Genomic DNA, 25,513 nt, shown 5'->3' on the forward strand with positions numbered 1-25,513 from the left:
ATATATTCTTTTTAAATTTTAAATTATAAAATTCGAGAATACGTAAGTTTTACTTGAAATAAAGCATTAATGGTGTTTTTTTAGGTTTACGCGAATGTTAGAATTGAAATAAAACTATTTTGCGGATTTTATATTATAATCTTCTCCCAACGTTTCGAAGACTTTGCAGCCTTCGTGGTCACGGGGCGGATTAAGGTGTTGGTCACCCGAAAAGTTAAAGTTACAATATCTATCTACATTTTACTATTGTACGGTGTACCACAATTTCTTTAAATTTAGCTATTGACGGTCCAATTTACACAGAATGAGTTCAGTGTCTTAAAGTCTGGGAGCCAGTCTTTTGGGTTCCGATTAATTAAATGTAGAACAGGATCCCAGGCTTATTCAAGCTTCCAACCATCTTCTTTATTGAAATTCGGATGTTTTTAGTTTCAATGGCCTCGGGAACCAACCTTGGCAGGAATCGATATTCTTTGGCAAGGATTTGCAGCTTGCTCATTGCAGATAGATAGTTGCTCTCGGGCAACTATTCGCTAAAGCCGAAAGGTCTACTATCCTTTTTGGTAAGGATATTTGCCTTTTCTATTAGCGAAATAAATTTAAACTATTTAATAACGAAGAGTAATAAACAGTGTAATTTATACCCTTATGCATGCAAAGAAACAAAAAATTTACTAAAATCTTAATAAGCAATAAAAATATTCAACAGTGATTGATTACTAATATAATCTCAACGCTCGTCAAAGCTTAGCCGCGGACGATATTTGCGCAAAGGGACAAAATACGTGTGCCTATTTCCACTGCTTATGCGGTACTGGGGACTGCGCGGGGTAGCCTTACGATCATGATCAATCGCTAACACTATCAACAAGCCTATCATTATGTATTCGTAACTGAGATATGTATCTGTTCATACCAACTATCCGGCTTTTACCCTATATTTACATATAAAGGATACAAATAGTTTTCCTTCCTACAATGAAAATATAAAATAAAGATTAGTAAGAAATTAACACTTACTGAAAATTCAATATGAAATACAAAGGATTATATTTGTTGGTGAAATATTATTTGCCAGTGACAATGGCAAACGGTTGGCAGCGGTTGGCAGCGGGAACGTGCACTATCTCTGAACAACTCTCCGCGGTCGCGGCTGCTGACACCTCACTTAGAGCGTTTCCGTCTTCACACGAGTGGCCACAGACATCCCCCAGCGGATTTCAGATAATAATGACGTCATGTGTTTACGAATCTCATTAACCTTGGCAGACACGGTTCTAGATATATGACGTTTATAAAAATGGTTATTAATTACCTATTATATAGATGGTTATTAATTACCTATGATCTAGAAATGCCAGATTGATAATAAGTTTTTATCAGCAAATTATATTCAATTCAATTTGAAATTTTTTGGACTATAAAATTGTGCCTAACAAATGTCAATTAGCCTTGATTACATTGCACCTAACATAGCTGATTAAATGTAGATATGAAACATAGAGGCAGGGATACCAGTGAAAAGGGAAAGGATACTACGGCTCATACTTTCAGAGGCGAAAGGTGAAATTTTCCCAAATTGTATCCGACACATGTAGGTGGGTACCTATATGTATAAATGCCGTCTGCAAATTTCTCTAATAATAATTAGATTATACGTTAATTCTATATAAATAGAAGCTGGCAGGAATTGGTTTATATGGACCATTGCATACTATATACTATATTAAATTCATTTGGTAATATTCTTGGTAAAAGACTGCCTCGGTGGCGTAGTTGTATTGCATGTCCAGTACAATAGCGCTCTGAGGTCCGGGGTTCGAATCCCGGGTCGGGCAAAGTGATATTTGGGTTTTTCTGCTCAGTATCAGCCCGGAGTCTGGAATTTGTGCCCGATATGGCGATAGGCTCGCCCCCTATCACATCATGGGATGGAACATACTTGGCGAAAAGTGGGTGCCCTAGTTGCGCCTCTGCAACCCCTTCGGGCATAAAATGCGTGATGTTATGTATGTAATATTCTGACAGATAGTAGATGGAAATTTTGTATCAATCATATTTATGAATTCTTCATGGTTTTCCATAGTAGTTTCCGCTTTAAGTACTTTAATTATTTAGACAATTTCTGGGTCTAGCTGAAGTTTGTATTGTTAAGTTTGTCAAACAATAATTCAGATAAACTCAACATTGCCCTTCTTCTTGGTGGGTTTGGATATCAATGTAATCGATAAAATAAATTTTAATAGAAATAAGTTATTGCTCTTTATCATCATTTTCACCGGTTATATTTTTATGAAGTAAACTTTTTAGACTAATAGACATAATATGTCGGAATACAATGGTTGATAAAAAAAAACAGATATTCCAATAGTAATTTTTCGCTTCGCAATATAACTACTACGTGTACTCGACATTCTTATATTATTTAAATTTTTTACACTTTTCAGATATAATATTATGTTTCACACAAAAAAATCCTAACGCGAATAAGGCGCGATGTATTTAGTTACTAAAAAGCCTACTAAGAATATCTAATGAGCCCTATATTTTAATTGATGAAATGGTTTTAAAACGCCATAATTTATTCAATAGCTGCAAATATAAATCATATTGATATACATAGGCATAATGTGTGTTTCTTTTTTATCACGATAGAATAAAAAATAAATCTGGAATCGTTGCTTTCTGGGGAAAAAGTAGCAAAATAATCCCGGATTTCAACTTATTTATTATGTGAAGCTAGTTTCGCCCTAAATCTTGGATTACGGCTTAGAGACCTATCACACTAGCGGAATTCGAGCGACTTCATAGCGAGCCGAAGGCCCAGCGAACTCGCCGCGAATTCGCAACTTCATAGGTCGATCGCTTTCGCCAGTGCGAATCCCTTTTTGAATAAAGAAAGGCGTAAATGCTTGTGTATACAACTTAAAATTTTAAAACTACGAGTTATATGTGTCTATTGAATCAATTACTTTAATTATATTTTGTCTACTTCTTTGGGTAAATATCAATTATAATATGTTGGGTAAAATTTTAGGTTGTTGTTATCATAAAGTACTTTATTGACTTCTGGCATTTAAGGCAAAAGTACATATATATTTTCGGTCTTCATCAGCTCGAATACATTTTTAAACATGTTATAGTTTCACTTTCCTTAACACTACTCTAACAAAAGTTTGGAAAGTTAATTTTCCTCAATGCAGGCAGAATAAAAAAATATCGACGTTTTTATTCCAGGGCCCTTTATAGTTGGAAAGAAATTATGAAATTTATAAAATTTAGCAAATTTATTGTTTATTTTCCAATTTAAAACCGATTCTAACTGGCACAGTACATATTACGAAAATTCACTCTAATCTGAGTAAAAAACATACCAAATTTTTGAGACGTAATATTATAGTTTAGCTTTTTTTATGAAGATAAGTGACGAATATCATAAAAAACAATTCAAAAATCCATACAACGTTTAAACTACGCAATTTCGAGCATGATGCGGAATTAACAACATGCGGATATAGTGTGAGGTCATCTATCGACTTGCATCAGCTGTAAGCATATCGTGTTACACCCTGGGGCCTTATTCTCTATCCCGCATGTTATTTTAACAGTGCGTAACAAGCACGTAACGCAATGCATCATGTTTAGGACCATAGAAATTTGGCTTTCAGAATACCATTCAACGCACATTTCTCGAAGATAACATGACACGGCCGCGTTAGACGTTTACACTATCATACAGAATAAGGGCCCTGTATTTAATTTCATGAACTGTTTAGTGTAACACTCATAATATTAAAAACACAAATTGATAATGTACAAAATGGAGTCGGTGGCGCTATTCGCTATCTGATAAATAAATATAACTGTATAAAAAATGTAATCTAAAAAATATAAATGTATCATACGCGGTAAAACTTCCGCACTGAGGTCCTGTGTTCGATATCCGGTTTGGACAAAGTGACATCGGGTTTTTCTTCCCAGTATAAACTCGGAGTCTGGAATTTGTGTTAGTCTCGTCAAAGCAATTAAAAAAATATATAGTTATGATAAACAATTCCAATTGAAGATAATGCTTTTGTACGAGAATAGACAATTGCATGTTCGCTCACAGCGAATTCGCGGCTAGTTCGCTCTGCCTTCGCCCCGCTATGTATTCGCTCACATAACGTCAGTGCGATAAAAGCCTTATATACAAAAATCGGCTCTTGGAGTAAGAATAGAAAAAAAAAACTTTTATTGTATCACATATAAACCTTTTCACTCTTTATCCGCTATCCACTTTACTTGCCGGCGCAATAACTAAAGAGGAATCGAGGTTGAATGAAGAATAGCGGGGAGTGGACATAGTATTCCTATTTGAATATTAAGTGGTTCGTTAATGTACTTTGAATAATGGACTGTTGACATCTTTGGGGTTATCGAATTTCCTTTTTAACTCGCTTTATTTGGGTTTACTTGTTTACTTTTTTTACTTGGCTTCAGGCATATGTTACGACATAACTACGAAACTGTAGGACTTTGGCTATCAGATGATAGGCTGGTATTCCTTGCGCATCCTGTTATTATTGTACTAGTACACTTACATATTTTTAAGTATATACAGGGTCATTTTGACATTGCGTTACTAAATGAAACCACATAGTTGTTTTCACCTTTGCTGTCATTGTGCCAAAATTCATCCATTAATAACTAATATTTTCACGAAAAATCCTAGTTTTAGTTTTCTGATTTATTGATCATTTTCTAGTTTAATGCGAGTTTGGCATGTGCGTGGGCGTATTTCTGACTGAAAGTATGATGTTGCTGCTGCGAACGAATCTCTTACAGTAGTAGTAGTGGCTATAGGGCACGTAAAATTATAATGACTTTTTATTAATATTTGTCGAAACTTACTTTTTTGTTTTACGTCTACGGATGTTACTTGAGAACTTATTGGAAAGTGTTATTGCTGAGTAGATAAGTATGTCGTTTCATTTAGTAACGCGATGTAAAAATGACACTGTATAAAAAATCTAGTAAGTAAGTACTAAGTTGGTAGCTCAGAGACGGTGAGAGGGAGCTTTGTTTTGTGATTAAGTAAATTATTTTTGTTTCTAGTATTTAAACTATGGGTATCGCAAACTTTTGGAAAATTTTCTATACATTTATGGGCATACACTAAGTTAGCGAAAATGAATTGTGATGCTACTGTCCTTATATTTGCTTCTTTAAAAATAATATACTTAAATTACTATATATGTTTTTTCATTTTAAAAAGATTACTTCATGGTAATAATAATAACTTGCCCACTGTCACAACGCATTAAAGAAAAATCCGATATATTTACAATTGTAGTTGCTTTTCAACCAGTCGTAGATGCAACTTTGTTTCTGAAAAAGTTATAGTCTCTTCGATTATAGTAGGATATTTAATAAATTAGGCTTTAGTAACAACAAAAAAATATACTTGTCTTTTACTCAAACACTCACAGGAACTTGATAGCTTTCCTGATATAATATAAAAGATTTTATATACTTTATATAATAGAACATGAATATAGACATGTTCTAACTGCATGCCAATTTTTATCCAAATTCAGTAGTTTTAACGATAACTTTTAATGATAATTGTAAAATATTGATCTACTCAATGTTTAGTAGGTATATCATTAATTATATTTTGAAACGCAGAGCCGCAACAGGCGTACCGCATATTTGAGATCCAATATATTATGCACAGTGGCAATAAACAAAGGGCTCGTTTATTGCCACATCTAACGCAAATTTATACAATTTCTTTTGACTTATCTTTCTAAACACAAAATCCCATCGACATGCATCGTGAAAAGATCAACTAAACATCCTTATCAAAATTCATAGCGAAGGCGCGTAAAAAGCAATATCCAACCATAAGATAAAAATGCTTCATAAACAATATAATTTTAATTAACACCGGGACGGTTTAAAGTAGCTAATATCGGCCTGAGCCGTTAGTGTTTTCGCGCTCGTTGTCTTTATTCACCAATTTACTTACATTTGAGTTGCGCCCCGCGGGTCGTAAAGTAATATTATCCTGGGCTGGGGCAATAGTGCTCTTTTACGGGCCGCGCGCGAGCGTCACATGGGAAATTATTTGACGTGCCGTTTAATGGATTTTTGCCTTCATAACACGCTACCTACGACGAAATAAAAAATACACGGTATACTAAACAGCGTATGTCGAACGTTTATTGATGGCGGATTGGTTTGGTTAAGCTTAATGGTTTATGATACGTGCTTTAACGTTTTAGATTATGTTATAAATAATGGTACGGATTTTAGAGTGTGTCAGATAAATCAAGCTATCGTTACTAGCTATTGGCATAGCAAAAGGACACACGTCGTTCTTCTATCAGGACTTCTTAAATTCGACCTTCTCATAACGGTTATGAAATATCACAAATATTTCGTTTAGTAAATTGTCAATTACTTACTTTATTTGAAGCGCCTTGTACATGGGAGGAAAGAGCTTATACCACATTAAAAATTGGAACTATCTTACGACTCCATTCCATTTAGTAAAATAAAATCCTTGTTCGCAGAATACGGTGTGGCAAGCCTGGAATTGTTGGAGCTCCGCGTGCCAGCACACGTACCGCTCGGGCTCAGACCAGAACTGTCCTGCAAATGGCAGTTGGCACCGACCGACGTCTTGTACTCCGTCAAATGGTATAAAGATGGCAAGGAGTTCTTCAGACATGTCCCTCGCGACATCGAGCCAAGGAGAAAGTTTCCATTGCCTGGAGTTGATGTGGAGGTAAGGTGTATTTGTAATAATTTAATATGCTTAGTTAAGGGTATTTTGGAGATGGTGCTGCGACTATGACCTATGGAATACTGGCGTTATATAATAATAGTGAATTTAAAAACTTAGAAAGTAAGAATTAAAACCAACATTACTTATCGTATAAGGTATCGACCACTAATGTTATACTAGAAGTTGTTCGTGGTAGCGCCCACGTGAACGGCTTTCTCATGTCTAATTTAAAAATATGATTATAAAATACAATTATTTACTACGGGAGCAAATTACCAGGACAAAAATATCCGAATTATATCTAAATTAGTTACCCGTTTCTACGTTTACTTCTAAGAAACATCTATTTTTTTTTACTAACACATATTTATATTAGTTAATAATAGGAGAGTAAAATAATGTCTCATCCATGAAATATCCCTAACAGTGAAGAATCGAGCGACATTCAGAACGGTTCTTGGATGACACAAATCTATGATTATTGATAGTAATTGTTGCCGCTGACCTCGTTGGACTAATAGTTAAAGTGGGTTAGATCCTCAAAAAGCAGGAAGTGCGTTCATCGTTCAATGCGCAGCGTTTAGGCTAGATTAATTCGGGGAATATTTTCAATCTGTTTATAGTATATTAATTAAAATAATGATAAAATGCGAAATTTCTAGAGATATTCGGAACTTTGTTGGAATGAGAAGTAAAACAAAATCTGATGATCGGATATGGATGTTATTTAGCTCAAAGATAGACGTAGCTATAAATTAAGTACATGTTTGCCCTTGAGAAAAATACAGTTGGTGTTTTTTTCTAGCAAAGGTATTTTACGTGGAAGAAGCCGTGAGCAAGGTCTAGTTCAAAATAAATTAACATATTAACAATATAAGCAATCAAGTTATTCCATAAGTGCCTACTATATTATTACTGGGCGCGGCTCGCGGCATACATAGGTTTTATAACTCAAATGATACGAAATACTTGACTAATGTATAAAACTATTTTTACGATTCACTACTTCGGACAAGGTAAGTTCTATTTTGAACGTAGGTACATATTTATGTCTATTATAGAGGCCATGTTGGAAAGAATCACGTTTCTTCGCAAATCGATTTTAATCGAAATATGGCAGTCAATGTCGATATAAGCTCTAACATTTAAAAGTCAACTGTCAAGTTATTATTAATAAATCAAATTACTGATAAGTTATTTTTGTAGTTATACTTGGAATGTTAATTATTACAGAGGATACAGAAAAGTCCATAATGAACCTGTAATTTCTTCGGTTTGGCATTACTTTGGTGTTGTGCACAAAAAGTCCTAATGATTATTTTTGTTTACTTTAATGTTAGACATGAAATTTAAACTATTTACGAATTTTATTCTAGATATTCATATATTCATATATATTATTATTTTCTCCCGACGTTTCGAAAACTAGCTATATAATACTTACAATTCCAATTAACACACATTAAAAATAAATCACTAACTGATTCTTTATCTCTATCCTTAATGCAGTCTACAGGTCTCCCCTGCGGACATCTATAATCCCAGTTTTACATGGCGTATAAATCCTTAGCATTGTCAATCACTTGCCTTGTAAATCCATTTTAACCACAACCAACAGCTCTTTGTTTGTAACCCCACGGGAAGTTTTGCTAAAGTTCATATTACGTTCGTAACAACGAACCTGAAATCCGTATGGTTCAGAAAGCTGTACATGGGGTTTAAAGTTCATGAAGTCGTATAGCACGTGGTGATGACACACTAAACTGTGCAGTTCATCTTCTTAGTAAATGCAATTAAGCCTTACAGATTACTATTTACCCTATTTGGATATTTATTTCTATTGAAATAGCCATACATTTCTTTAAATTAATGAATTCATCGACTCAATCATTAACTGTGAGATGAATTTTTGAACAAGCAAATAGACAAACCTGCTTAGTTAAATTTTAAAATTATTGCCTTATCTTTTTTATATACAACTACCCCTACATATTCATTATGCTTCATTATTACATATCCTTCTCTTCACTTTTGTAATATACCGTAATTGATAACAAACCAGACCTACAACGACTACCAATATATACTGTAAAAGCTCCGTAATATAAGGTTATACACAATCATATAATAAATGAAAGCAATTCATCGCATCCAAAAACATGGTATGACATTACTACTCAGTTTCCGCCATAACAATGCTAAGCTAAGCAGCTGATAATAAAGATGAACTTTCAGAGTGGATGCTTCTAATTGGATTAATCGGACTGTGAGTCGAGTTTGCTTAGGTCTCCCCAGTGGAAACAATATAAAACTGGACCGGATATTACGTTGTGAAGAGGCGCAGGTGTAAACAGAGCGCTCTCGTGTGGGAAGTCATTTCTACTTTCTTTCATTTAACTGCTACCGCGTATGATTTGAACTTATACGTTTTATATCAATAAGTTTAATTGTTTTGACTTGCTTGCTGTGTATTTACATGTCTGTTTACTCTTACATTGTATTTATATACAACGTAGTTTTTAAATATTTCGTTAAATTATCGAGTTTTGAGAAACGATATTAAGATATAATACAATGTAAGAAACTTCGTAAACTGTAATATTATTCAACAAAAAAGACTGGCTCCCGAAGGAACATATTCGATTTCAATTCGAGCAGACATGCAAGAAGTGATTTCGGTTTTATCGTTTTTTTTATAGCTTCGGGCAATAATTTGCGGTCGTAAAGCAATTGATCTATCGCCAATGATGGAAATATTTTCGCTGCTTCGTACTAAGATATTAACTCACATTACACTACATATAGGTACATGTGTGTGTGACATCCATGACATACCCGGGGATTATTTTATTTTCAGTGGATTAAAAAATGAATAAAACGTGTACAAAAAAGCGCATGAAAGGCACCACACAGCCTGCAGGGTGGCGAGTTAATGACAACACAACAATGAAAAAAATTAAAAGAAGCTGACATATTAATAAAATAACCTAAAATACGTGGTTACTGATTCAATAAGCCATATAATTACTAAAAATATATACGTAATGTGTAAGATTTAAACATTTACAAAACTACTATAAAAGGAGGAAATAACTAAAAATTCAGAGTGCCTATAGATTTATGATTGTTCAAGAATTCCCAATAGGTTAGTTAAAAGTTTTTAGATATGAGTTTGTTGGAAATAAAATAAATGGTTTATAGAACAAAGTTTTATTAGGCCAGTTTTGAGCGCGTTTTAATTGATTGTTGGAAATAAATGTGTGTACCTGTTACAAGGCTTTAGGAAGTAGACATTTGTGCTAACATTATTCATATCCTGGCACTACCTAGCAGATTAATAACAAAATACTGCGCATATTTTAAAGTGGTAGATCCACGTTGGTAAAGTCTATAGCATGAACAGGCTAGCTTCGCTGGATTTGTAGTAAACCTCCCTGACAGCTGTTGTTGCTAGTAAGCTGGTGGTTATAACGGATTGTAGGCGATCCTGATGTTTACCATCGGGCAACGGGGCTTCCTTGTCTCTTCGTTTGGTTGTATAAAACATTGGATGTGTGTACCGGCATATATCTTGACTCTAAGCTCGACATAACTTGCCTACATTCCCAGCAATCGAAATATTGTCCATATATAGATCGAATTGATAATTTATATTTTAAAAATATATAAACTATCTATATGTATGTACGTACATATATATGAAATTTTCCGAAAGGGAACCTGATGCAACATGTAAGTACAAATATTCATGAATGCGGTCTGCAATTCGATCTAATGATAATTAGATTCTACGTAATTTCTATGCGGGATCAAAATAGGAATTGTGTTATATAGACCCTTCGTCACTGATATATATTTATTTTATATCACTAAGACTTTACGAACGTTAACTTATGTCGTGACTACCCAGCTGTGCAACTCAACTGGCTACGTACTCACTAACGCTTTTTATCCCCAAAAAATCAGGCAGAGGTGCCAGCACTTTTTGCCATTTGTGTTCCATAACATGATGTGATTGAAACGGGCTTGTCGCCATAGCAGGTATAAATACCAGACTCCGAGCTGACATTGAGCCCAAAAATTCATTATCAGTATTAATAATAATAATATCAGCCCTGTATTATATACTTGCCCACTGCTGAGCACGGGCCTCCTCTACTACTGAGAGGGATTAGGCCTTAGTCCACCACGGTGGCCTAGTGCGGATTGGTAGACTTCACACACCCTCGAAATTCCTATAGAGGACTTCTCAGGTATGCAGGTTTCCTCACGATGTTTCCCTTCACCGTTAAAGCAAGCGATAATTTACAAAGAATACACACATAATTTTTTAGAATAATCAGAGGTGTGTGCCCTTGGGATTTGAACCTGCGGACATTCGTCTCGGCACACCGTTCCACAACCAACTAGGCTATCGCCGCTTTATTTATTTTTATTATCAGTATTCCCGATTCTGAATTCTAAGCCGACATCTCAAAGCATTAGTAGCCACTACAACACCGAGGCTCTGCTGTGTAATTATATACGTAATAATATATTAAGAATTGAATGGTTTATCACACAGAAATCAAGTCCGAACGGCGCCAATGTGACACTCTCGCCGGCGATCTTGGAGACCGGCGGGAGGTATCGCTGCGAGGTATCTGGAGAGCGGCCGCTCTTCCCCACGGTGTCTGACCATTCCGACATGATCATTGTTGGTAAGTTTCTTCAATGTTCTAAACTATTACATTACATTAGAGTAGTGATCCATTCGAAAATATAATATAAAACACCCCGCAGTCAAGAGATAACGGAAGAATAGATTGTCTAGATAATACTCAGTGTCAATATGTCCGTATATTGTTTTATACATTAATAGTAAACGAAGTAGCTAAATATTGATTTTCTTTTCGGCACTTGACCTTTGTCACTTGTAACCTCCGGATTAAAATTAGATATCACTTATACTAAAATAATTACATTACATGTAACTACCTTTTTTTGGCCTGCGGCTCCACCCCCGTGAAAAAGTTTTTTTTTATTTTTAATATTTAACAAAAGGCATAACACAGTAACAATCATTATAAAGAATACTTAAGCACTAAATTGTATAGACTAGATTGTATTCCTTAAACCTATGCTCTAATTGAAATTATACTACGGAAACGACTCTACAAAAAACAATTAACAATATAAACAATTGCTTATACTTAATTGAGTTATATAAACAAAAATTGTATGGAAACTAAATTGTAATTACTGTAATACCTATAAACTACTTAATTTTCGAATACTATTTAAAAACAGGCCCGGCCTGCTCTTCATTATGTCAATTTCCGGGATAAAAGTTCTGCTTTTGTTTTCGTGGGATTAAGTGAAGCCTGTAGCACTCAGTAATAATGTAGCTTCTTATAAGTGAAAGAATTGTGAAAATCGATTCAGTAGTTGCAGATATCAGACCCTACAAACCTACGATCACACGTAAAAAACTTTTCCTATTTAGAATATTAGTATAGTGATTTTTATGTTTACGCGAATGTTAGACATTAAAGTTAAACGATTTTTCGGATTTTATATTTTAATTTTCTCCCGACTATTCGAAGGCTTTGCAGTCTTCGTGGTCACGGGGAGACTGAGGTGTTGGTCATCTACAAAGTCAGTTACAATATGTACATACATTTTATAATTTACGTCTTTTTAATTTTTTTAACTAATTAAATTTAAGAAAAATAATGAGTTATTACAAGTTCAAGTGTATATCAGCCAGCTATGCCGTAAATGAAGGTGAATAGGCAACGTAGTTAAACAACGCTATCATTGTTAAATTAAATTTTAAAATGGATACACCATTAGTTTATTGCTTTGGCTTTCAGGAACCACTCAGTACGGACGTTTGCGTACACGGCGAAAATAACTTCCAAATAAACACGTTTTGAATGCATACCCTACCATTATAAGTAATTATTGGAAAGTCAACTCTGTTATTATAATATTACATATTTTCTATCATAGTATATAATCGTAAGGAAATAATCTTAAATTTTGAAAATATAACATACTGGATTCTAAGTGTATATGAAACTGCACCTAATTCTATGTACCTATTCAAATTTCCTCATGTAATGAACAAGTAGAAGACAATGCTTTTTTAAATAAAGCCGAACTAATCTTAAAATAAAACCAAAATTAAATGAATTGGTGAAATTGAATTCTGCTTCAATATATTTTATATTTTTACCGGTATTCGGAGTACAATGTTTTAGTTTTAACATTCTGATAATAAAATATAATAATAACTGTTATGATTACCCGTGTTTATCTTTCATAATTGAAATAAGATTAAGTAACTGAAGCATTATATTGAAAGGTTAAATAGCACATTATTCTGTAGTCGTTAGCCGTGCGTAAAATGCATTGAGTTTTACTCTTATAAGTTATTTGCGTAGGCTATGTATAACAAATTTACTTATGTGAACAACTTCGTTAGCCGAATATAATAACCGACAAACAACTTTGGCTTTCTATCTCGCGGTCAGGATTTTTTTTGTAAGTTAGTGTACCTATACTTACGTAAAAATACCACCACATAGGTCGCTCGAGTTGTTTGCTGGCTATTATTCATTACCTAATGTCCTATTTTTGCCGAATTATAGCTTTCGCACAACTTACGTAAGTAAAACATACAAACACAATTCCAACCATATAAATACAGTTAAATTGAAAAATAAAACCATTTAAGCACAAATAAATTATAGAAAGTTAAATTAGCCAGTGAGTAGTACCTATACGACATTTCAATTTGAATTTCACTAGGCACTTTGCGTCTCTAATTAGCTTAGTTGGAAACACGCGATGTGTGTGAATAGTATTGAATTAAATATTCGGACAAGGAACAGCCCTGTGGTATCGCTAAATCATCATAAAGGGGACAATGACAATTGAATTATAGAAAATGGCATCTCAATTATAATTTCTATGTAAATAATATATATTTTTAAGCCATAGATTGACGAGACGACAAAGCCGCTCGCGTGATGTGCGAGCTATGAGTGGTCATTCACAGCAGCAAACCGCCCGATACTTTACAAAGCACTGCGTGATATCGTATTGCGTTCGTCATAATGCCCATACTTAAATACTGCCATATTATAACAGCACTCGGGAAATAGCAACAAAAGTGACACCAAACATGGAATATAAAATCTACAACAGCCACGTTTGATTGTAAAAACTTTGCGTGTTAAAACACACAGTTTTCGGACATGACATGGAGCCTCAAGTTTGTTAGATAAAATTTCATTATCCAACACAGTCGGCTATATCAAGAATTTTATTCAACATGGTCTACTATATTAAGATATTCTGCTACAATTTTTATTCATCGGGTAATATTTATTACTTACGATTAAACATATTTCATAGATAAAAAGTTTTAGTGAAAGAGAAATAGTATTAGATTAATTTTTATTTCAAGCCATTATGGAAAGAAACGCGGCAGCTTTAGATCAATAATCATTTAGAAACCATTGCAGTTATTAGGCATCACTCATTCCCAAGTAATTTACTTGACGTTTTTTGTTCATCATAATATTTTCAGTAATATCTAAAGTCTATCTTTTTCTCTCATAGCTCTGCCAGACCACGGTCCAACGATCACCGGGTCCAAGATACGGTACCAGATAGGTGACCGTGTGCAAGTGAACTGCACGTCAGGTCGGTCGCGGCCTGCCACTAGGCTGGCGTGGTACATCAACGGTGAGCCGGCGCCGCAAGGCGCGCTCCTGCCACCCATCCATCAGAAACACGAGGATGACTTGGAAACCACGAGTCTTGCGCTTGACTTCAAAGTCAAACCTAAGCATTTCAGAAAAGGAGATCTTAAATTAAAGGTAAAAAAATATATATATATTCTTTTAATTGGTATCGTAAAGTTCTAAATAATTACGTATTTTATCAGTTAAGAGCGGCTACCGAAGCTTTAATCGATGACAAATTCAAAGTTCAAGGCTATTTGAAACATAATTGATTTAGACAGTTTTCTCAACCATAAATATTTTCTGTAGAAATATGCCCTGCATACCTAGGTATACTATATTTTTCATTTTTCTGTAAAAACTTATGATCTGTTTATTTTAAATTGTTCTGTGTATAGTATATAATTGTTTGCCTAATATTACACATTTAACACGATTAAGTAGTTTTTTTTTCTCTCTTAGTACTTAACAAAACAACGCAGACAGATATCAAGTTTCTGAATCAATATTTAATGTGATTTGTTAAGAAGCTCATTATGATAAAAAATTTAACATTACATTTTTATTTTGAAAAGTTTCCAAAAGAGTATTAGCTTCCCCTTAAGCGGCTAGTTATTAATGCGAAGTTCCATTAAATGACATCTTGCAGCTCTTTTTGATCCAAGCAATTCACTGTTTAACAAATAAATTATACTTTATAACGCATCCATAAAAAAAAATAGTAGCATAAAAAGTTAATTAAAAGGAAAAATATTTTTTTCGCTCCGTTCGTTGGACAGCAAAGTGATAATTTTTACGATAAAGTTTCTTCAACAAATAAAGTTGCTATGTATAATTCAAAACTCTTTGTATTTTTTGCTTTTGCAGCGACTAGATTTGTTTTAATGCCGCAATTTTTATTCCGACAAATGTGGAATATTTTCAATACAAACACATACACCAATAAGAGGTCCATCGATAAAATTGATTAAATTTATTTAAAAAAAAAATGCGTTACTAGTCACGAAAAACTATTGTCCTAGTTATTAACCGCTCTTATTCTCTCCATATAGATCATAGCTTACATAGCCCCATATGTCACTTGTATTCAGCTGTGGTGATTCTTTATTGGATTTGCTGTGAACTTACCGGCGAACATCTTTGGTTTTTGATTGCACTGAAGTTCAGAAAAAAACTTGGCCACATGTTTATTTCCCAGTCTGTACTTGTTATCATTGTTTACACTATCCGGTTCGTGGGGGTAGTAATTGCAGTTTTAATGTTCACAGTTTACATTTATGAACACAACAGCTGAGTGCATTTTTGGGAACTAGACAATCATTAGGAACTATTAGCGTGAGTCTGTACATCCCGCAAACAAAAACTTGTTGAAACTAGTTGTTTGTTCGTTGAAGTTAAAATTGCTTGCTTAGAAACTCATTGCGACTGGAAGTTACCACATTATGCTTCCTGGTAATCCCAAGACGCTTATTAAATACATGCAGCGCCATAAATATTACCACAAGATCAACATCGGTATACATATGTGCAAATATTATACGATATATAACTATTGAATTGTCTCGTTTTACTTTTTAAGCGTTGTTTTAAACCTAACTTTGTTTATGAATTTATTATGTCTGGTTCGTTGTCTATTCATTTATGTATATTGTAAACTGCTTGTTATTGTTCTGAGTTATAAAGGCATAAACTTAGTCGCCATTCCAGTGCCTATAACTATATCTAATATCAATTTATATAAGCCTTAATACGAAACTAACTTCTCAACAACAGATCGCTAACGGTAATTTACTTTTCCAGTGTCTCGCAACAATAGCTACAGTATACTGGAGGAGCAATGAAGAGAGCGTACAGGGTGACAAGCTGAAAGGTTACTCGAGGTCCCGGGAGCTGACTGAAGGCGCGTCCCGGGCAGACCGAGTGCAGGCGGCAGGCAAGCCAGGCGGCTCCGCCAACGGCCTTCACTTACTACCATGCCTTATGGTCTTTTGCGCCACAATCATAATGTTACCAAGCAAGCTGTTCGCGAAACTATAATACCATGTTTATAAACAGTGACAAGTGATCACATAGCTTTCATTTCATTTTTATTTGACGATATGTACCGTGCCATTGTGGATGCATCAATCTTGTCAATTACGGTCACCTCACGATGATTCCAAAGATTATTTGCTTACCAAAGTAAGGGCATTTAACTTTTTAACTATGAATTTCAATGTTTTTGTATTTTCTTATCGGTTTATGCCCAATACAAACGAAAAACCAAATGCGATCAATCTAAAGTCCCACAGATAATGAAATGCATGAGCTAATGGTATTTATTTGCAATAAAAGAGCAGAATATCTTATTATTTGCTGTTATTTTGTTTTCTAAATGCGTTGGTTTAATGGCTTTTTTATTTATTAACTAAACATAATGATACTGCCTACGAATTTTTAATGTCATCTACATATCATTGTAGGTCAGTAGATATAAAACGATAAATTAAGTATGACATATCCTTAACATAAAATATCTAGTTGTGACAATCGCTATTAGGTACATTTCTATCGGCATACTAAATGTTATGAAAATTATTGTGCCCTGTACGATTTGGATCATATGGATAGAAAATCTTTTGTTTACATTGTATTTTTTTTCCAGTAGAGTTTTATGTTTTTTGCAACAACAAAAACTTTTTTATTATTAAATATTCCCTTCGCGGCTCTCCCGTAGTCCAAATTCACTCCGCTAATACTATTTAACTTTAATTACTGAAATGTTTAATAAGATGATAAAACTGATAAATAAAATTCGTCTTCATCCGTATATTCTGTTGTGATTGTGATTCTGTTTATATGTATCTACCTAAACCGTATTAAGTATATGCAGAGAAAGTAAAAGATTTTTATTTGATAATGTCTCCACATAAATCCTTTCTTGTATCTTGTATAGATTCCTATATATATATATATGTTCTACAAAGCCCTGCATTAGCTTTTGCTTGCATTATTTTATTTTTAAGATATATTATGTGCTTATGTGTGAAAAAGGCTATGTAGTTAGTTAATAAAACCTATTAGATAGGTGAAAGTGAAAAAGAAGAAATAAAGCCAATGTATATTAGTCTAAAAGCCCGTGAACCCCAGACCTTCGTTATTTTATAAAAGCTGAAAGTTTGTCAGCGCATGCTCCCAACACAGGTAACAATGATGGGCCATTATGAAGTTTGGGCTACAGTGGCTTTGGCAGGTACACGGTACTAAAGGTGTGTAAAATACCGATCTAGTTTCATCAAATAATAAAGTGAGATTTTTTGGTATTACCTTCATAAAATTATTAAAAATCACGTTATTCATTGATGTACAACACCACACCTTTAGTATCGTATACCTGCCAAAGCCACTGTAGCCCAAACTTCATAATGGCCCATCTTTGTTACCTGTGTTGGGAGCATGCGCTGACAAACTTTCAGCTTTTATAAAATAACGAAGGTCTGGGGTTCACGGGCTCTTGCTCTATATTAAATGTAATCAGTATATGAAAATGTATGTTGGAGATGTATTCGAAATTGTTATTTTATTGGGTTCTAGATTATAGCGAAATTATATATTGTTTTCAACGTCGCGTTTACACGCAGTCGAAACTGATTGACCGATTATTTTATTGGCAGATTGAAGCTGTCAAATAAAATTATAACCTGTCCTAGTAATAAGTCAGACAATAGACTGTAAAATTGTTACAGCTGTTATACTTAATTCGATTATGGGCTTATTTTTTAATCGTCAGATAAAAGTTATCCATAATACAAGATATACCCGACCGAATATAAAAGTAAGACAAATTGACAACTTTACACATACAATTGTCTTTTTTTCACTCATTTGTGTTTTACTTTATACATCGAATAAATTTTATCTGATGTTTGAAAAACCAGGTCTTAAACTGTGGTGCAAGTATTTAACGTAGAACTTTAAATATATTCGGAATGTTTTACGAGTAGCTTATTCTATATTAGTGAGTTGAATATCTGAGATCATGCTATACTAAAATTGCGGAGCCACATTTAGCTTAACGTCAAAATACTGGGATAAATCAAAATTAATTATAATCATAGGAAAGCTTATTCATCTCTAACGGTCCACACCGAGCTTTGCTCATAGTGTAACCATCGGCTTTAATTTCCCATGTTTATAGAATATCAAAGGTGGAATGCCTCACACAGTTGTCAAATTATTACGATAAAATAGAGAATACATTTAGGTTTTGACTCCGTTAATGCAATTAATAATAACATTAAACGCTAACGTGGTCCCACCATTACTTTATACAGGGCTACTGTAGCAGAGATTCATTATTGTTTAGTGTTACAGCGTTTAGCTAATTATCTATTAAATTACAAATTGGTATGTACCGATTTACAACCGTGTCGGTTTCGACTGCAATTAAAATTATTTCCTCTTAACGAACTAGCGAACATGTTTATAATTAATTGTACATAATATTATACACATTTTGTAACATACAGTGTTTATAAATAAATATTTATATTAACCTAGTCAAAATACTGCTTACTATACTGCGATTTTAGATTTTTATCCATACTATTGATATCGTTAAAAGCCCCATCTATAAAGGCGTGAATTCGCGCAGCGTTCTGCAATTTGCGTCTCGATACTGCATCTTTTAATGAAAGATTATTGTTATAAGCTCATTGGCGTAACTCCGGTTTTTTTAAGGGGTGCAACTGGCATGTACAGAAAGAAAAGGTCATCAAATTCAATGAAAGGCTTGCATCAAGCGAGGCCCTTGTAGGCGCAAGGCTTTGTCTAGACTAGGCAAAGACGTTTCTAAGTTGGGCGCCACCCGACCTAGCCACCCCCAAGCTACATCCATGACTAAGAACCTATGCACATAAGGATTTTTTAATAATGATGGCTAATGACGCCTTCCGTGCGTCCTTAGCGCTTATATAGCAATTAAAACAACAGTTCCTGACTCCATAGATTTATTGTTATTAGTTGCATTTTGACCACATCAGCTCATCCAAAATCGGTATGTGACACGCTCTAAACCGCGACTTTGCCTCAATTATATTTTATACTGTTTTTCTGCCCCATATTACCGTGGAACATTTTCATCATGGTTTTTCAATCACTTTTTTCGCAAACCCCCTCCAGTGACCAGTATGGGATCAGAGCAACATACGTTTTTCGAATATTACAGATGATGAGCCTTTGTTTTAACGACTGGCCGAATTACTGTTTTGCTGATGCTAAAAAATGTATGTAATGGCTCTAATATTTTATTACGAAAGGACTCGAAGACAGACATGTATATTTGAATAGGGTTACTTATTTAACAATTTATAAAGGTTATATAACGTTAAAATCATTTTCTCGTCTATTAGGTTTTTTCCTTTGTACATTTAGTTCTTATTTATATAACAATCTTAACTTGACGTACATACATTTATCACAGGTATTGTTTTGCCATTTTATGATTATGTATTTAGACAGCAAATCTTTTTTTTGTAAAATACAAAAACATTACAATTTCACATCCTGTTAATGTCAAAGGGAAGTTGTATGTGGTCTACGAATACGAACTAATGAAGTCATTTCTTCATAATTAATGTGGAGAGTTCTTCGAAGTTATTATACACCCTTACATTTTATATGAGTCTAGAATGATGGAGTCTAAAAATGTAGACTCATTTATACTAACTTATTGTTGTACAAGGAAGTGTACTTTACAGGAAATCTAAATACTAATTTAGGAGATGGATTGTACAGAGAGAACTCGGCGGATAAACTACCGAGCGTCTAGATATACCTTCGTGAACTGCAATTTTTAAATCTGTAATATAAATTTTGAATCATAATATCTTTTAATTAAAAAGTAAATAAACACACATCTCATTTATTATAATTAATAATTTGTTCAGTTTCAAATAATGACAATATTTTAAAAGTATTGCTATAACTATAAATTTTCCTTAATTGATAACCTCAACATTTTTGAGCCCAATTAATAATAAAAACGAACTGACCACATGGATATTTATGTAAACACTACTGAACGTGCTGTGATTTGATATTTAACATTCATTCATATGTGACCGATGGAACAAAATATTTTGTTCATTTGTCATTATTAGCATAATAATGACAAATGAACAAAACGGCGTCAAAAAAGTTTTCATATATTATGAAAACTTTTTTGACGCCGCTTCGTTTGAATCGTTCAGGGATCGATGCCAGGTGTATATTGTGTACATAACACCTTAACAAAATATTGAATATCAATGCATTATCTTATATCTATTGGAAGCATGAGGACCATCTCCTTGATTATAAGTTTTAGGACTGTAATGCCCTTCTATATACAATAATTGATGAGGGTGCAGTAATATCAGTGCTGCAATAAACTGTTAAAGTTTGTATTCAAATTGTGACGTGGTACACAAGGGCGGTACCGTATGTAGTTTGGTCTGATTATGTACGTTATAATTACTCTTTTAATATGTGACATCCGAGGTAAGAAGATACGAGATTTTCTGTTTTTCATAAAGCTAGAAACCGCAAATCTTAATATGAAAGCGCGTTTATAACATGTGCATATGAATGTATTTTATTTCCTTAATGTTTTAAAATATGCAGTTGATATTGTTGCTTATTGTTATAAAATATTTATAGTGTAAGCATACATTTGTACATAATGAATAAAATGTGTAGCTCAAAGTAAATAATGAATAAATAATGTGATCTATTTATGAACATTTCATTTGCATCTATTAAAGTCTGACGTTTAATCCGTGAACTGTGTGTGGTGTCTGGTGTGACAAAACTTATTAATGATGTCTGACTAAATGGTTATCTATAAATGTGGTGACAAAAATAAAAGCTAGGCTTATCAACAATAAAATAATTATGAAAACTTTCTGTTTTTTAACTAAATCTGATTTTAATTGTACTGGTACGATACGCTAAAAAATAGGTACACAAGTGTGAATATATGGACGAACCTAGTCAATCAGTGGCAAAAGGTTATAATTTTCGTCAAGTAACTCGACATGACATATACTTAGGTACTAATATGTATGAATGCGATTTGAAGTCGATCTAACTATAGTTAGATTTTACATAAATTACAAAAGGGAAGCCAGCACGAATCGTGTTATATGGACCAGCCACTGATAATTATGCAAATAAATCATCAATTGACCGGAATTTTACTAAATGTTCAATTATTGCTAAAATAAATTAGTGATTTATCAAACAATACTAATATGAGTTTATCTGTGTGGATATATTAACAATAATTCGTTGTTCCTCTTAACCCACGCATTTGCAGCCGCATTACGCTGGAGCATATAAACTTCGATACAAAAATATTTATCATCCCTATGCCGTGGACATAAAGTATTAAATTTTAAAGTGACGTTATGTTTTACATCTTTGACTGGTAAATATATTTATTTATGTAGTTATCATTTTTGGTAAATAGACTTGTATTGCACAGTTTATAAATAAGTTGAAATTTATATTAATCCAATTTTTTTTACTTTCATGCAACAAACTTTTGTTAGTACAGCTAGAGATTTTAGTAGCGCATACCACAGTCGACCGATTGATCTCTCCCGAAGGACCGCTTATTTGACTCCCGATAGATCACGCTCATCTGATACCTGAACGTATGAATCGAGTTCCCGAATAAAACAGGAAATATGATTTACTACTCTCATATCTTTACCGAAACCTGGAATATCTCGGTCATAACAACAAACCAATGTCGGAGAGATAAATGATATAGATAAGTGTACGTAGGTATGTACGACGTCCTTTAAAACATAAACCGCCTTTTACAAAACGAAGACTAACTATAGTACCGGGTTTAGTACCAGGTTTAAACTATGGACTAAGAATAATGGTATTACAAAACCGAGTTTATCGCTAGTCCGAGGACTATCTGTGGTACTAAAGTTAAACCGCCGTGACCCCTAGTTTAACTCCAGTACTAACCTCGAAACATCAAATTTCAAAGTTGATAATTGTGTTTAGAGAACCAAATATAAACTAAAATAGAAAAAATGGAAATAAATTTGATTGATTTAATGGATTTAGAAGATTTAAAAATGTTAGGAACAAATCTGCGGTTCAATAGACCCCGTAGTTTTCGTTAGTTAATAAGTCGTTTAGTCTTACAAATATAGGTACATTTTACATAAGTCATGGTAACTAAATATTCATTACAAAAACAGCAAAATTTACTCACTTACTTATTTGTTACTTTTTTCATTCTTTACATCTTAACATATTGGTACTCGTCTTGGTTGATTTATTATCTAATATGTAAACCGACTTGGAAATAAGTTAACGTAGTATTTCTTGGATTAAGAAGGAAATTTGTACTAATTGAATAACATTTTAATTTATTACACTACTCATAACCAAGATGATTGCTTTTAACTAACCTTTTCTTCAAAAGTCCAATATTCGCCTCGTTTGTTTTGATTTATTGCTCCATTTTTAATTGGTATAACTAAAATATACGTAACGTAAGTGATTCCACAACAAAAACAATTACACTTGTGATGCTGTTGTCGTGCCTAAATTGTTTTAAAAGAACAACGTTTCTTTATGTTACTTGAAGTGTTATTAATCAAAATCATAAATAAACCGAAATGTAAACATTTTGATAATGTTCAAATACGCGCGCCGCACACTTCATTCCATTGTACGCTAGCTTAACAAATCAACAGTGAATTAAAACAAAACCAAGCCATTTTAAATTTTTCAGCTTTAAGATATATTTAAATAGCAAAATAGTATATATTTAGCATCATCATCATTATCCAAATCACATTTTATTAAACATGTTACCCTTCGTTTTATACATATTTGTGTTAAAAGGAACGGTGCGTCAAACGCGGAGTGAATGAATCAATGAATTACGGTAATTTTTGCTTATACTCTGTGGATACGAATTAAATCAGGGACTATCTTCGGTACTAGATAATCCTCGGTTGGTCTTGGATTTGTAATAAGAATGAATTTTAGTCCGAGTACTAACTTTAATACCGTAACAAACCGAGACTTTTTAGTCTTGGTTTAAACCCAGTACTAACCTATCTTTTTGTAATAAGGCGGAAAAGCTATAATTTTGGACCGATTTTTAAACGTTAGATAATAGTTAACTGTCAAATAATTTATAATCTGACTGAGTACAGAAGTTAAATGTATAGGGCAAATCCGTCTTTTTGGAATTACGAGCGTTCTATTCGAAGGACAGCTTCGATAGCCGTATAGGTAACAGAGTTAAAAATTCCCTTATTCACATAGATAGTCACCAAAACGTCCGAAATTGCGAAACGACGGATATGCCTCCGTAGACGGAATAGGCCCAAGGTCAGGCCTTAACCTATTTAAAAATAAATGGGCATGTCTAGTTTATTTATTAACCGACAAAAAAACGGAGACGGGTCTCAATTCAACAATTATGTTTTGATGTATTCTACATCTTAAACTACATTGATCTGATAACTGAAAAACGAGTCCAGGAAGTAACAATCTGTTGATATAAGTACATGAACAGATAAAGTATTTGTGCAGATTTTGAAATAAAACTTTGTAGGTGAAGTTTTAACCCTTAATAACCTAGAGTTTCAATTTTGATACCAATTTTTTAAACCGAATGTTCTCATTACTATTAGTTTTTTTTTATAGGTTGGCTATACGTATTTTACTGTTGTATAATATTCTTTCCAACGAAATTAAAAAAAAAATCGAATGTCATTATTGTTTTATTTTATCTATGACATATTACTTGCGCGGCAAAGTGAACAAGTAAACACATTTTACTAAAAGTTTTGTTGAATACAAATTTGATATATTTTCTTTTTCTGAAGAATATAAATACTTTTGAGGTAAGTGAATATATTATTTTCGCTATGATATAATTATTTTTTGTGAGTGCATGTTTTACTTGAAGAAACTAGTGCTATTTTTGTGAGTATCAATTTTGATACTTCAGGCATTCCACCCTACATAAAACCTACCTACTAATTCTTTAGCTATAAAAAATTTTTGAACTTCCGTTTCATTATTTTTCTGCATAGCTTGGTGTTGGGATTACTTTTATTTTATTTTTATTTATATTCTCCTCTTTGCAAATTTATATTCCCCTCTTTGTATTATAGAAATTTATCAAAAATGCGACCAGAAGAGATTGAGAGCATATTGAAGCGGTTAGAAAATGGTGAAATTTCTGAAGACGATTCTACCGACAATGAAGATGATATAGACTATAATTCGAGCCAAAGAGATCGTCTGATGGAGCTAGAAGATGAAGAGGATGTAGGTAATTTTCCCACTGACCCAAACTTGGATGCAGATCCGCCTGCAGCAAACGTAGATACCGACATGCAACATAATTTAGAGACTGTAGAACGAAGCCCAACTCCTACAATTAGCAACCAGAACAACCTGCAAACTGCACCTTTCAACTCTAGAAACTTAGTGTGGAGAGCAAAGAATATGGACATAGTCCAAAATGCTTTCCAGTTTGCTGGAAACACTGAGTATTCACAAGAAATTATGAACTTAGACACTCCTTTTCAGTTTTTTTCTTATTTTTTTCGGTGAAGAAATTTTGAGATTTCTAGTGGACGAGTCAAATAAATATGCCTTCCAAAAGAATCCCAACTTTACAGAACCTGTAACTGTCTTAGAGTTACGTAAATTTATTGGAATTCTTATTTTTACTAGTGTATATCATTATCCTAGTGTCAGGTCATACTGGTCAAACATTACAAAGTTTGAACCCATAGCACAAACAATGAATCGCAACAGATTTGATAAAATTCGACAAATTTTCCACATGAATGACGACTCTAAACATTTACCCATTGATCATCCCCGGCACGACCGACTGCATAAAGTAAGACCAGTGATAGACTATTTGAACAAGAAATTTATTACAGTACCATTTGAGCATCGTCTATCAGTAGACGAGCAAATG

General features: G+C 33.5%; 1 protein-coding gene across 1 annotated transcript in view; it reads left to right on the forward strand.

Moving 5' to 3' along the window:
* LOC115447655 overlaps positions 1 to 17,634 on the forward strand; it is a 181,137-nt gene extending 163,503 nt beyond the window's left edge. The window contains exons 3-6 of the mRNA XM_037442270.1: positions 6,561 to 6,775; positions 11,340 to 11,475; positions 14,387 to 14,646; positions 16,312 to 17,634. Coding sequence (XP_037298167.1) covers positions 6,561 to 6,775; positions 11,340 to 11,475; positions 14,387 to 14,646; positions 16,312 to 16,548 — 848 coding nt within the window. The 3' untranslated portion in view covers positions 16,549 to 17,634. The remainder of the gene's footprint in view (positions 1 to 6,560; positions 6,776 to 11,339; positions 11,476 to 14,386; positions 14,647 to 16,311) is intronic.
* The last annotated feature ends 7,879 nt before the right edge of the window (positions 17,635 to 25,513 follow it).

The sequence above is a fragment of the Manduca sexta genome, chromosome 24, assembly GCF_014839805.1.
Source record: "Manduca sexta isolate Smith_Timp_Sample1 chromosome 24, JHU_Msex_v1.0, whole genome shotgun sequence".
NCBI classification, from domain to species: Eukaryota; Metazoa; Arthropoda; class Insecta; order Lepidoptera; family Sphingidae; genus Manduca; species Manduca sexta.